The 14,926-nt window shown below is 46.7% G+C and overlaps 5 protein-coding genes across 5 annotated transcripts in view; 2 read left to right on the top strand and 3 right to left on the bottom strand.

Annotated features, from left to right (window-relative positions):
* Positions 1–977, bottom strand: part of FSST1_005954 (uncharacterized protein) — a gene marked incomplete at both ends in the record, with an annotated part of 2,210 nt that extends 1,233 nt beyond the window's left edge. Inside the window, 2 exons of the mRNA XM_083232277.1 lie at positions 1–530; positions 584–977. The exon at positions 1–530 is cut by the window's left edge and continues 739 nt beyond it. Coding sequence (XP_083089384.1) covers positions 1–530; positions 584–977 — 924 coding nt within the window. The remainder of the gene's footprint in view (positions 531–583) is intronic.
* Positions 978–3,003: 2,026 nt separating this feature from the next.
* Positions 3,004–3,537, bottom strand: FSST1_005953 (uncharacterized protein; the record flags this gene model as incomplete). Its single annotated transcript, XM_083232275.1, has 2 exons — positions 3,004–3,247; positions 3,302–3,537. 2 exons carry the CDS (start codon positions 3,535–3,537, stop codon positions 3,004–3,006), a joined length of 480 nt encoding a protein of 159 aa, XP_083089383.1.
* A 4,495-nt stretch (positions 3,538–8,032) lies between these two features.
* FSST1_005952 (NUDIX hydrolase) lies at positions 8,033–8,566 on the bottom strand (the record flags this gene model as incomplete). Its single annotated transcript, XM_083232274.1, has 1 exon — positions 8,033–8,566. One exon carries the CDS (start codon positions 8,564–8,566, stop codon positions 8,033–8,035), a length of 534 nt encoding a protein of 177 aa, XP_083089382.1.
* A 684-nt stretch (positions 8,567–9,250) lies between these two features.
* Positions 9,251–10,336, top strand: FSST1_005951 (uncharacterized protein; the record flags this gene model as incomplete). Its single annotated transcript, XM_083232273.1, has 2 exons — positions 9,251–9,666; positions 9,718–10,336. The coding sequence occupies 2 exons, from the start codon at positions 9,251–9,253 to the stop codon at positions 10,334–10,336; spliced, it is 1,035 nt and encodes a 344-aa protein (XP_083089381.1).
* Positions 10,337–13,777: 3,441 nt separating this feature from the next.
* On the top strand, positions 13,778–14,840 carry FSST1_005950 (NAD(P)H-quinone oxidoreductase; the record flags this gene model as incomplete). The annotated part of the gene is made up of 2 exons (XM_083232272.1): positions 13,778–13,802; positions 13,858–14,840. The coding sequence occupies 2 exons, from the start codon at positions 13,778–13,780 to the stop codon at positions 14,838–14,840; spliced, it is 1,008 nt and encodes a 335-aa protein (XP_083089380.1).
* Between the last annotated feature and the right edge of the window lie 86 nt (positions 14,841–14,926).

Below are 14,926 nucleotides of genomic sequence, written 5' to 3'. Positions count from 1 at the left end.
AATCCAACCAATATCGGAGGCAGTAAAAGAAACACAACCAGGTCCAGTGATATGGAACAGGTAACTGATGGAAAGATGTAGGCCGACTGCATGGCCGCCTGCATCGCGTAGCACGCCTTTGGGAGTTCCGGTTGTGCCTGAAGTGTGAATGATGTAGACAGGATCGGTACTCTTAACAGGGACACAATCTGCCTTGATTCCTCGAGACCGGGCCTTTTCAGTTAGAGCCTTCCAGTCCAACTGACTAGCACTGGTGTCGATATCCCATTTGAGCTGATCCCTTTGCCAAACAATAATGTCTTTTGGTTTATGAGTAGCCAGTCGGATAGCTTCTTCCACCAAAGGCTTGTATGCAATCGGGGGCTTGTTGCCGTCAATACCACAAGAAGCTGCCAGGATGGCAACTGGATGGCATGCATCGATGCGCTGGGCAAGTGCAAAAGGGGCAAAGCCTCCAAAGACAATAGAGTGAATAGCACCAAGACGGTTGGCAGCAAGAATGCCTATAACTGCAGCAGGAATTGTTGGCACTGTTGTATACGTTAGTATGTACCTGTCAACAGAGGAATCCGGGTTCACTTACTATACAACATTACCACATGTCCCTTATTTATCCCTTGCTCCCTTAAAGCGCCAGCGAGTGTTTCGACTTCATGAAGTAGCTGGCTGTAGGTGTATCTCTCCTTGGTATTTGTCACAGGACTATCAAAGTAGATGGCGACAGAGTCACCATGACCATCGAGCACGTGTCGATCGACGCAGTTGTAGCAAGTAGATATCTCGCCGTCTGGAAACCACTCCCAGCTGTCATGTGTGACACCATTCTTCAGTGTCTTTTGTGTCAACTGGATAGTGGAAGAGAATGGTTTATGCCAGTGAAGTTGCTCAGCCTGGTGTCTCCAGAACTCTTCAGGATCTTCCAGACTATGTCGTAGCACTTCGTCTTGAACGTGGTAATCTTCTATGTTGTCAGGCATACTTGGCAGTGTTTTCCCAGTTGGCACGCCGATTTGTTTGTTTGGTTTCTGTTGAGAGAGCGAAGAATATCTTGGTGGCTTTGTAGGAACGCCTGGTTTTGGTACTGGTGGTATCGACGACAAGGAATAACAACGAGTAGTATGGTAGGGACATGTCGGAACAGAGACCGAGATGTTATGGGGGCGAGCGTATACGATAAAACGGATAGTTTGACTTAGTTTCAACGGCATCCGGCTGCGACACCGAACAGCTCCGAGACATATTCGGCGATGCATAAATGGTTATACCTAGACGATGATCTCCTCGAGTATTATTAAACTCTTCAGTTGTGGTTCCGAGGAGAAGAGTCCAGGCGAGATAATTTGGGTCTGTGACATGAATACTGAATCTAACAATGCTTGGACTGACGCAAGAACCGTTGGGAGGAGCTCATTCCTCAACCTGTATCTCTCTCCTCAATTTCATCACCAGCCTCCATTTTCTTGGCTGTCAGAGCAAGTGTAACTGGTTCGCTTCCTTCCTTCTTTCCATATTAGAGCTCCCCCGCATTCCTACCTGCCTTATGCCAAGTAAGATACAGGATGGCACCTACCTCACATCCAGCTTTACTGTTTGTCCCTTTGCCCGGTAGACTCTTCCGGTAACCGACGGGCCGGTACAGTCCCGAACCGTAACAATGGATGTGTTAGTAATAATATGAGGCTTATTTGGTGGATCACTCTGCCGGTGATATCCCGGGCATTCGGAGTTGAGCTGAAGCATTGGACTACTTAGCTCTTGTTTACTGCCGGTAGTTGCTGTAGTGAACTCCACGTTTTGACGGTTCATTGTGACCTGGGTAATAATGTCTTGTCGGTGAGCACTTGAAGGAATCTATCCCTGCCACGGTACTGCAGCCGTGCCCGGGGACTCACCGAACTTTTAGAAAGTGAGAGCAACACTTGAAAAGGGGAACGAACATCAATCAATCAACCCTGGCATTGATTGACTTGAGTTTGGCTGACGTAGACTAGACTCGCCTACTCCTGTTCTTTTGTGCAAGGCAATTTGTACAATACAAATGTCACGAATTCAAAATAATGGTTTAGAGTTCAATACTAGTTTAACAGCCACGCAATCTCAATTGACTATTGGCAAGCGCTCTGAACGCCTCCAACGCCTCTCCCAGCGCCCGTCCTACTGGGCTGACCGCCATGGCGTTTGATTCCACACAATACCAGGAAACAGCTAAGTAACTACACGTGGGATTCAGTCTTTGTCTCGGGACAAAACGCCTGAAACATAGCCAAGGCAAGACATCTTCACAACCTAAGTCACACAAACATAAAAAGAACTCTGAAGTGTGCCAGACCAAAACTGGCCTCCCAGCAATGTTTGCTTTGCTTTTGACTATGATACATGATTCCCTCAAGCTCGCAGCAACATTGATAATTGACAAGAGACCATAAACACGCCCAGCTCTAAGGATATATATGCTCTAGCGTCCCCGAAAGGAAAACATTAAAGATGCTGGAGATAATTTACCAAAGAAAAAGTATGTATCAAGAATATGAAACAGGATTCGAGATTGGGAAATTGATGAGCAGAAACAGGAACAAAACTCGCGAGTAGAGAGGCAAGACAAGACCGTCCTATTTTTGCAGCCATAAAGGCAAGATAAAAACATTATATTCCCATCCTCGAAAGAAGATATCTCACACACAGGGAATATGCGAGCTCCTTCCGAACACCGAGACAAAAACTTATATATATACCAGAATTTGTCTCCAAAACCCCTGCAAAGCGTGGCCATCATTAGACAATAAGACTCCATAGAGCGGTGCAGTGGTATACCGGTTCTCCCGTATCGTATGTTCGTAAACCCAAAAAGATATAAAAAAGAAGTTCCTATACAGTTCCCTCAAAGATCGCTTGCGTATCCCAAATTGAATCGAAACCATCGCTAACTTTCCCACATGCACCCCAGCATGAATTGGGTATCTACCGGGCGTAAGACATCGTAGGCATTGTTTGCTAGCAGCTGATTTACAGGAAAGCAGCGAGACCGACGACGGCGGCGAGACCGGCACCGGAGAGGGCGGCGACCTTGCCGGCACCGGCAGTGGGGACCTCCTCGGGGACACCAGCTGTAGGAGTAGCACCGGGACCGACGGGGTGGTCACCACCGTTGCTGGGCTTGCCAGTAGGGTAGACGGGGACCATGGTAGAGTTGTGGCCCTGACCGGGGTGGCCAGGGTGGCTGGGCTTGCTAGGCTTCTCACCAGTGGGGCTAGAGATTCAGTTAGCATAATCCTCATGTGGTTTAGATATCAAAGCAACTTACCAGTCGTGGCAGACAACAGCGGAGGTCATGATGACGGGCTTGGTGACGGTGCAAGGGCAGTCAGTGATGGTCAGGGTGGTGGCCTCAGTGATGGTGTAGGTCTTGTCGCCGTGGACGATCTCAGTGGGACCGGGGCAGTAGGTGGTGTAAGCAGTAACGACCTCAGTGGTGTAGGTAACGTTCTTGGCGTGGGCAGCAACGCCGGCAGCGAAAGCGAGAGCAGTAGCGAACTTCATTTTGATGGTTGGGTTTTGGGGGTTGGGTATTAGATTATTGGTAACTCGAAAGTTTAGTGGTTGATGATGTACTTTAAAGAATGAAATTGACTAAAAGTCAAGGTATAGTAGTAACGAAAGTGAGTGTGTGGGTGAGGAGGAAAGAAGGAAAGGAATCTCGAGTGTCTGGAGGACTGGAGCTTTATACTGAGATGAGAGACCTTGAGGTCGACTGCTCTACTGGAGATTGTGGATGGGAGCCCGCATTATGGACCAGGGGTTGACAGGCTCCACAGGGCCTCATGGATGTGTGGAGACCTCCATGGAGATGGGAGGACAGGGGTAAAGACAGGGGATAGTGGGGTGCTCGAGCCTTGAAGTTGACAACAGATGGGTGTTAATTAAAAAGGTACAAGCACAATATAATAGAGTCAGTCTTGTGAGAAAGACAGAAACAGAGATAGGCTTCATGGCCCGGTGGCGTTCTCCCAGAATGAGATTGACAGGGTTCAATTTAACTGAGTAAAGTCTTTAATTGGACGATTCGCTTTCTCTTGTCGTCCACTTACCATTCATTCTGCTAGGACGGGGGCAAATGAGCGGCGACTTTTACAGGGTCAAATCACTGATATGATTTTCAAGAAGCTGTTGTTCACTCTGTTATTAAATTCAATAGTTCAGAGATTGCATCTACCAAAGGCAATCGGTATTATGGAAGGCCATGGTCAATGTTAAGCTTGAAGTATAGACATCTCTCTACTGAACATGTCTTCATGTCATGCTTCTCAAGACATGTACAGCCAGTTCAGTTACAGTGCAAACTGCCTATCAGCATTGCATCAACCCCGAATTAGCAATGGGCACGACCCCTGTGTTGTAAGTGCAGACCAGATGCTGATATTGGATGAGCGAAATGGGAAAAGGGGATGCTAGTGCTAGTCTCAGCGTGTGTGTGGGGAGGAAACCCTTCCACTTTGCTTCATGCTATTGTGGGGTGGAAGAAGAATCTTAGACTCTGAACGGTATCAAAACCGAGATAGGATTAAAAAAAAAAAGGAACTAGAATGACTTGAATGTAACATCAGTTGATTCGAATGGAATAGCTGATGCAGGTACCGTGCCGTATTGTGTGTTACATGCACAGCTATCTAGCCGCTGTACAGAGTACATATTCGCCTTTCAATCTCCAGGGCCGAGATTGCTCTCACCTGTATTACGCGGAAGATAAATGCATAATAACGGGCGATATTGCGAGGGAGAAGGCAAATGCTGTTGAATGAATATCCAAGGAGAGAGATTTGGTGATACTAAAATTGGTATCTATCGGACGAACCGAGGCGGACCGACGTTCCATGTGGGATCTGATTCAGAGCTGGGACTTGGTCCCATAACCAGGGAGACAGATACCGAAGCAACGGGATATGAATAGGATAGCCTACCCAGAAAGATTAGAAGAGGAAAATCTAGAGTAGCACTCGCATTAATAGTGAGTCCATCCAGCAAAGACATGTTTCCAAATTATGGGCCATATTAATTGCCTATAATACGAATGTACAGCGATGTGACCAAGGAACAATAAAGCGATTGGCAACAGAACGCATACCGCCAAAGCCAAGATCTTTCAAAGGACTTTAGTGATCGATCGATAATCCCTCGAGCATGATTGCGCGTCTTTGGACGATCTCGAAGCTAAGGCAAATGTCGTTCTGTAGAAACGAGACTAAATGAGAAACCAAGAACGACGGCTTGTCGCGTGGATGCGAGGCAGCCACCCGGTTCCTCTGCAGTGGGCATTATCCAATGAATGAAATGGAAGGTACTCTGTATGACCAAACCACCCAAAATTTAGGTGATGTTGCAGCTTCCTTTTCTGGGTCCCATTGACTGGTGGGTGGCAGGCGCTGCCCTGGCAGAATGCAACGCTAATGCAGGAACAAATCTCTTCCCGCTGTCTGCCCGCCAATCCCTTATTTTTTGGTGGTACCAGCCAGCCTGCTTCTCCCGCCAATCACAGTCTTTATGTCTTTTATCTTGTGCCCATCAACAGCTATAACTCTTACTCTCGATGTCCGTTGGTGACAGGATAAGCATGGATGATCACTAACCCTGGTGCCGATTGCCACAAACAATCAACCAGCCATCTACCTACCTTTTTCTGGTTAAGCAGACAGTCCAACCATGATCTGACCATGCCCAAACTTAGTACCTAGCGAGTCTGGAAACCACTACTCTCTGTATCATGGCAACCTCACTTGGCAGTCAACTAATGGCTGACTCTTTGATTGCTCTCCCGGCAGTCATTGGATATAGTCCGAAAGGAACCGTGCAGCCTCGACCGGTGATTGGCGGGCCTTTGTCCACGGTACTCAATGCCCCGAATCGATCCATCGCGGCATGCATAGGAAGCAGGGGATAGGGGAGCGAGCTAGAGGCGGTCTGCTAAACCGAAAAAGCGGAACAGTTCGCTACTAAACAGAGCGTCAGTCACTGTATCAACACAAACATGGATGCAATGCAATATGCAACACATGGCGTGGGCCAACGCCACACCGACAGCCCGACAAAGCACTTCATTTGAGTCATCCAGGGCTTGGTGGAAAAATAAGGCGAGCAAAGGGTCATATCGGCTACCGGCAGCAACTTTGCTTCTTCTCAACGCTGTTTCAAGGTGGAGCAGTTTCTGAGTTGGCAGATGGAGATGAATGTCTTTTGACTTTCCTTTTCCAGGGTCTTCCGTGGTGGTATCGAGTCCAAATGCTTCAGAACGGTCGCATCTGACTTATGGCTAAGACTCATGGTTCTAATGCTTACCCGGGCCGGTTCCCTTGTCAAATAATGTTTCGATGAAGAGGCCATGCCCATTACTCTTTGAAAAGTTTAATTGCAAACTCGTTGATAACGCAACTCGACAGTTTGGGTCGCTGGATGCTACCCTTCATAATTTCCTCCGCGGCCGCCTGGGCACACACACTTTACCTATAAGGCAATTGAAGGATCTACGACTACCACAGCCTTATCTCTCCAATGTGCTGATTCATGGTCAGTTCTTGGCGTGTGCGCATCTACGTTCAAACCCAGCACTTCGACCTCGAACCAGGCCATATCTACAATCGATCATTGACAGACGTTATCACACCTCGTATCTTCTCTATATTGTTGATCCTTCAATATGGGGCGCGGGGCTCTCTCATATATTTTTTTCTTCAGCTTCTTGTCTCGTCTTAGCTCTCATCATCTGGCGCTATTGTTGACCCACGGTTCTAGCAGAATTGATCTATCTCCAGTTTCAAAAGTCCACACAAAGTGATTACTACAATTGCCAGGGGTCTTCGAATAGCGCACTAGTTCTTCAAATGGTCGCTGACAAGCTTTTGGCCGCTTCCTTCCTGCCCGTCCAACCATGGCAAGGGTTTTAATCGATGCGATCCGAGGGGATTATCGTGGAGGTAGCGAATGCTTGGCAAACGATGGCATTCTGAATATATGAATACATGAAGTGCTTTATCCTAAACCGACGTCGACAGGCAGCTTTACCCGTCGCAAATTCAACCCAACGGTCTACTTTTTATCTTCTAGCCCGGTTTTTCGTGCATCATTTTAATACAAAGTTCCCGTTCCGCTCACACCTGCTAGGCATTGAAGCTTATCAACTCTGTTCAAGACAACAGGGTCAACTCAAAATTGTTAATTTATCTCCGAGGGTTTGCGATAAACCTTTTAGCCACTCGATCCTGCGTCGTTTATGGTTCTTCGCAAAGGTCTGACTACGGCACCGTTCCCGGACTTCATTTCCACCATGGTGATGGTTGCTAGATCATCCATACAAGTGCATATACATCGTTCTGACCGTTTCACACCTACCTTGGCTGCATTAACACCCTTGCATGTCAAACATTCTGTCTGATTCCCCAAGTGAACAATTTCTCGAGATTGAGTTGTTTACCTGTATTGACGCGAGGTTGTTTTGCTTGAACTGTTTATTCAGCGACCAGACAACCACCAATAATTCTCATTTACTAGGCCCACTCATTATTTTGAGCCGGTGCTTTTACTACTCTGTAGAGTCTGGTGATTCTAACTCCAATTCGATCACTGATCTATATTTGGGCTACTCAATTTACCAACATGGAACTAAATCTTGAGCCAACGCCATAGTTAATCTCCAATCCTTGAGGTACTGGAGTGTAGTGGTTGCTGATCATTGCTAGTTCTCCGGATGGCCTGATTCGACAGTTGGTTTAAGAAAAGGGTTGATTTTTGAAAGGCGTTGTCGAATAATACCTACATACTAAGGGAGTTGTGTACTTGGCTCTCTCAGAGTGGGTCCTCTGCCGGAGCTTATGGTTGATGCCCGAGGTGAGCTGCCACACCTTCTGCGCGACTGCAGGGTGAGCTATGCAACTTGAACCAACATTCACAAACGAGAAATCATAATACCAAGCCGGATTAATAAATTTGGCTTCAGTGCTCTATCTCCATAGTCCATCATTCTTTGGCTAGAAACCTCAACTCTGCCTTAACGCTCCCACGTCGCATCGAATGCCTCTAAAACCAACTTTCGCATTTCTTCCGTCATTGGTATAGTATGTAGCTTATCGGCCGTTATCCAAACACCTTCAGAGTGCTCATTTAGGTTAACTATAAAGTCCTCTCCTTGCTGTACTTGGACCAGATAGCTCAATTGCAAGGCAACCTTGCGAATTGTTTTAATAGAGGGTCCCTGACCGACCTGTTTCTCAGTAGTATATGAGAAAGGCTTTAATGAGCTGACGACCTTTAAGATAGTGAGTCCTGTTTCTTCGGCCACTTCGCGGGATATGGCATCGTAAATTGAAGGGTCTGTCTCATTAACCTTGCCTCCTGGTATCTCAAATACACCAGGGCAATAAGCTTCGTGGGCAGCTCGTTTTAAGATCAGGATATGCTTATTGCCTTTATTATCCTCGCGGACAATGGCGGCCCCAACAGTAATCTTGTCAGCAGGTTGGTAGATTGGCGACGATAGGGCCCAGGTTTGGATATCAGCCTTAGACATGCCTAGGAATTCCATGTCTATATGGATAAGACGATTAAGATTGTTTGATAAAACTCGAGTGTTCTTCTAGGGTTTTCGGTAGGTAGTGAGAGAGAAGTCTGGAAGAAAATTTCAGGATGTCCAATTCTGAGCAGCGATGGAAGGTGATATAGAATGAAGGCTCTGTGAGTTACACAGAAGAGGGCGGCCCTCCATTATATACACAGGCACTCATTGGAGCTGCTGTCGAGTATTTAACTTTTCCATGTCGTGCATTAGACGCACCTGACCACTTTTGACTCTGATTGGGATATTATAGTTTCACCAATATGCTCAAATAAGTCATAGGGTGCGTGATAACTTACATATGTAATCTGAGCAGTCTTGCGTATGGCCAGCCGGCTTTGCATATACTGACCATGGTGCACTACCTATGGACGTAACATCTTGTGTGGAATTAACCTTCGAGCCGATGACCCTGATTCGAAGTTGCAGTGCAATCAAGCCATGCATGCATACATATATGTTACTCACTTGCCTTAATCTCGCTCGCACTCCCGCCCATTTAACCTTAACTTTCTCTAGGTTTATTATTCAAAAAGTTCTGACGCAATCACCAACAGCCTTATTCTTATTTATCTATTTATTGAATCGCGCCCTCGACCTTTTTTTCTTCCTAAGGAATAGAAGGAAACAGTTCCGCCATGTCTACCTATCCCGATGTCGGTCGTTCGCCATACTAGCCAGGAGCGTATCTCGACTTTCTTTAGCCGATATTGTTCATTATCACAGGAAGAGTGCAACAAGTTCGCGCAAAGTTACCTTGGATGCGACATTCGACAAGCGTCACCACAGGGTGCCTTCAGCTACACTGTCAGAGGTGATGACTTTGTGATCCAATTCCGCGCTGAACGCTCACCCCTTGATCTCGATATCATCAAGCATGCTCATCAAATGCACGGAGATTGGGTTCTCGAAGTCAAAAAACTTGATTCGATCCCTGGACATCCAACCGTCTTGATATATTCCATGCAACTACTGGTGGGCGTAAACTATTCGCTTTTACTGCATTCTTCCGGAACCACAAGTTGCGATGTGGTTCCACGTCAGAAAGAGACTGTCAAGGACCTGGCTTAGTCAGTATTATCATCGTAAATCCCGCAGAACTCATGTCTAACATATTTTAGCTTCTTTTCTCAAGCATGGAATAGTCAAGTTCCCATCGACTCTTCAACTGTTCTTATCAAGCGACTAGACTTTCGACAAAAGCTCCAGACTCTTGCTGAATCCCTTCCTCCTCGCTTCCAACCTCTTGTTTCTTACTGCAAAGATAACCTTCAATTTGTCTTTAATTCTGCTATTCCATGGTGCTTGAACCATGGCGATCTATGCGATACCAACATAATCATTGATCCCCCCACAGGCAAGCTTTCAGGTGTTATTGACTGGGCAGAAGGGTCCATACTTCCCTTTGGATGCGCCTTGTGGGGCCTCGAAACCGTGTTGGGAAGATTCGACTTTGAGAAAGGCGAATGGGTGTATGATGAACAACGAGAAGACTTAGAGGACCTCTTCTGGGAAACCTTCCGCTCACACGTTGGTTCCCTCAATCCGGCACAAGAACGTGGTATCACAGTCGCAAGATTGACTGGTCTATTCTTTCGTCATGCATTCAAGTTCAATGGTCTGTACGCCGTACCAAAAGATGACTCGTGGGACTTGCGTCTTCTGGATGGCCAGCTATTGGGAGATCGCCAATGGCTCACGGCCTGTGTGGGTTCAAGCGGTTCCGTGTCTCAGGAGTAAAACTTGATCGCTATCGTCAGATAAAATAAATTGCTTTTGAGTAATACCACTATGTACTATACAATGTACTACTGCCTGGTTTCTGCCATACACAAGATCCGAGGGGATATCGGCATTCATCCAGTACACTGGAGCATGTTGCCTTCGGCTATCACTTGAGAATTGAGAAAATGAAAGGGTAACAGCCAGGAGTTTTGAGGTTAAATCACACAACATTGACGCGAATCAACGGCACTTGAATTCTATCAAGTACGCGATTCCAATGAACCCTATTGAATTACTTGGCTACTATACTATAATATAACCCACCGACTCTTTAATCATGCTGACTGGCGCCATTATCATATTGATTAAATAATCTCAATTATTCTATGCACTAAAGCTTTCTGTCAATCCTTCACCGGTATTCTGAACATCAATATAGTATTCCCCCTTTAAATATAGCCTTTATGGGACTTAGAGATCATGCACTGAGGTACATTCCTCCAGCTGTTGTCAAATTGCCAGATCTTTTTAAGATTTGCATTAGATTTAATACAGAAGGGGGGGGCCAGGAAACGTTTTAAACTGCTCTGTCCGCATACTAAATGCACCGATAATCTCCAGAAAATCATCGAATGGGATAATACGGAAGCTTCGCAAGTCGACTGCGCGTTTATTGCAGTACCGCACGATAAGCATTTTAGGACCGTTGGTCCTCTGCTAGCAGGCAGAATCTATATCCTCAAGGAGAAACCTGCTTCCCTTTCCGTAGTCAAACTTCGCCAACTATAAGAGGTTACAGCCACTTATAACGTCAGGCTTTCCACTGCTCTACAAGGTCAATATAGCAACAGATACCACCTTGAAGGAATGGCTACCTCTGATCGGAACTATCCAGTGTATTAAGGCTACCCGTAAAAATTACAAACCGCAGCTAGACCAAGGATAGAGATCCCGTGGGATCCTCGGGGGCAGTGTCCATATCGATCTGGGTTAGCATTTGCTTGATCTAGTTTTAGACTTATTGCCTGGCCCACAGACTCCGGTTGTGAGATTCTCAGAGTGCCTTCTCACTCATCCCTACCAGCAGTATGATGCCGAAGATACATACTTCGCGTCCTTATTGCTACCCTCCAGCACCCCACCAACACCAGACATCCCTTGTTATCTGAAAGCCTCCCGCATGAGCCATCATAAGACTGACAAAATATGTATCATTGGCACCGACGGAACCTTGGTCGGAGAGGACTGCGTGGTGGACCTATTCGCATCTTTCGAGTCTAGAAGGAAAATATTTACCAAGACTTGTGCCCCTCCATCAGTTTCAATCAATCAAATGCTACTGAACTTTGCTCAGGAAGTCAGGGAAGAAAAGACCTTCTTCCGAATACCAACGACACTCGGATTTGGACCTCAGAGTTACTCACACATCTGAAAAGATTCGGTCCTCATGGGAGCCCAAGTTCAAACCTCAAACGGCGCAGGATATGTCAGAAATATTGAGTGTCTTAAGCAAGTATCCTCATGTTATATTATTGGAGGACTGTTCACATGCCCACGGCGCGAGCATCAACGGAAAGTGCGTAGGGACGTTTGGGGATGGGGCTGCCTGGTCTTTGCAAGGCCAGAAGATCATTAGTGGCGGAGAAGAGGGTATTATGGTCACCAAACACCAGGATTTCCATTTTCGGGCACTTATTTGGGGCCATTACAACAAAAAATGTCGCTCAGAGATTCCCGATAACCATCCTCTGGCGCCCTATGCCTTGACTGGAACAGGCCTGAAGCACCGGGCTCACCCAATTGCTGTTCGCATTGCTCTCAATCGACTCCGACAGCTACCTTCCTTCCAAAAAGCCAAATCTTTCAACTCAAGAAGGCTGCAGGAAGTTCTCAAGAAAATACCCTTTCTTACCTTGCCAGAATTTGACTCAAATTCTGAACAACGCACCTGCCCAGCTTGGTATGCCTTTTGGATACGGTTCAAATCTGACCTTGCCCCCGCTGGACTCACGCGAACCGACTTCGTGCAGCCTTTGGAAATCAGCTGGCCTTGACGTTGACACGCCTAATTCGACACGGCCCTTGTATAAAGAGCCGTTATTTGCACATCCAGAGAAGGTATTACCTGGTATCTACGCCTCTGCTCCTCTCGCCCAACTACCATCAACCTCATTCCCCATGGCGGACTCTTTCCACCGAGAACTCATCAAAATGCCCGTATGCGGCATGTCCTGCCAACAAGCAACAGCGGATTTCTATGTGGAAACACTGAGCGAGATTGCTACTAAGTATGTGGAATTCTCACCATGAGCACACCTATCATCTCCGCATTGGCTTCAGCAACCGCGAGAGGGCTTGTTACCGTGCATGGTGGCCTGGGAAGGTGAATCGTCACAAGACTGGGCTGGTAAATGTTGCTTGAGAAGAATGCTGATGCAACCTTCAAGTACGTCGATGGGGAGAAACACTGGTTTCTCAGCACCATTGCCACGGCGAAGGAGGCGCAGCGACGGGGTTTAGGAGCGGCACTTACTATGTATGGAGTTTGGTGTTGAGCGAGCGGATGCGAGCCTCCGCTGAGTTTGTCAATGGAGCTATTAGTTATAGCGCAGAATATGAGTGTCTTATCTGATAATGGATTATATTCGGATCAAGCAAGCACCGGCTAAGCTCACCCGGCTTCCCTAGGTCGCGCGATTGGCTATATAGCCAGAGTTAAATATACATCTTCCTATTAATGCCTACTGTTTGTTATCATTATCAACTCAAGTCGATTTCATTGTTTGTCGTCCTCGATGACTCTCAAACCTGGCATCCCTCGCCGCCACTAGATCTACTCATGACGTGAAGTCTCGAATTTGATATTTATCATCTATATTTTGTTTGTTCTTAAATATCCTGTAGGTCTGATGTGCTGAGCATGCGAATATTCCAGTCTTTCTGCTGCCTGGTGGTCGGTATTAACATGTCTCATTCGAGTCTGCCCAAGTGATTACCACTTGACAAAACTAGAATATTTATTCTATTGGACTCTAGCCGAAAACCAATTCCTTGTCACAATCTTTGGTTTTCTGGATAAGTATCAATCCGGTTTTGTATGCAGCTATACCCGTTCATCTCACCTCGAATTACATTGTTGACTTCATTCAACTACAATAACTGTCTTACTCATATCTGGCTATGAATATTGGTCATGCCTTGCTCATGAGAGACCGACCCGTCTCTTTTTTATGGGGATTTCTTCGACGGAACCTCGGTTGAGAATAGACATCTTGCGACGTCTGTTTCTAGTGCTTCTATTGACGTCTGTGAGGCTGCTGTATTAGTAATGTACGTCATTGCCTCATAGCAAGCAATGCAACTCTTAAAAAGGAACCTGTGACCTCAATATACGTTCATTTTCATTAACGACAACACCTGTATTTCGAACAGATTAAATCCACATCCAAAGCAAAAATGACTGATTACATCAAGGCAGTTGGTATGAAGATACAACATCCATCCGTCGCTATATCTAACCATACCCCACCTTACAGATATCCGAGGCGGCACTGGTGAGCGTGATGCCCTTTTCATCAATGACAAGACGCCCAAGCCTACTGCTGCCGAAGGGCAAGCTATTGTCAAGATCAAGGCCTTTGGAATTAACCGCATGGATATAATCCAGCGTCGGGGTTTCTACCCCCTTCCTCCTCAAGCACCCAAAACACTGGGTGTCGAATTCAGCGGCATCATCGAGTCCTTTGGACCTGGTGATCATGGAGCTTTTAAAGAGGGTGATGAGGTCTTTGGTCTAGCCTACGGTGGCGCCTATGCCGAGTATATCGCGGTCAGCACTCGTATGTTGCTCCACAAGCCCTCCTCCATCGACTTTACAACTTGTGCTGGTGTGCCAGAGGCTTGGATCACAGCAACCCAAGCTTTGCATCTTGTCCTCGGCTTCACCAAGGGCAAATCTATCCTGTGGCATGCTGGTGCTTCTGGAGTGTCGGTTGCTGGTATCCAGCTGTCGCGCGTTGCCGGAGCCTCTGCGGTTTATGCCACAGCTGGATCTCAGGACAAGCTCGACTTTATCACTTCCAAACTCGGAGCAACAGCTGCTTTCAACTACAAGACTCAAGATTGGGCTGATGAGATCAAGAAGGCTACGGGAGGTAAGGGCGTTGACTACATCGTCGATTTTGTTGGTGGAAACTACTTCCAGAAGAACCTGGACGTTGCCGCGCGTGATGGACGCATGGTTCTCCTAGGAACGCTTAGCGGTGCCAAGGTTCCTGATGCAGACATCTCCCAGATCCTGTTCAAGCGAATTCGTATCGAAGGTAGCACTCTCAGGAGTCGTGATGAGGAGTACCAGGGCGAGCTGCGAGATCGATTGGAGAAGTACATCCCAGACTTTGAGAACGGCCAACTCAAGATCTTTGTGGACGAGGTCTTCCCTTGGGAGCAGATCCAGGAAGCTCATAGACATATGGAAGACGCCAAGAACTTGGGTAAGATTATTTGCACTATTCCCTAGATATGACCTCTGAGACCAAGTCGCAAATTCTAAATCTGATGAATGGCAACGATGAAATTTAAATCAACTTCACTCTGTCATGAAGC

The sequence above is a fragment of the Fusarium sambucinum genome, chromosome I, assembly GCF_050947815.1.
Source record: "Fusarium sambucinum isolate potato_lamoka chromosome I, whole genome shotgun sequence".
NCBI lineage: Eukaryota > Fungi > Ascomycota > Sordariomycetes > Hypocreales > Nectriaceae > Fusarium > Fusarium sambucinum.
The sequence above is the reverse complement of the archived record's forward strand: the minus strand, read 5'-3'. Positions and strand labels throughout refer to the sequence as shown.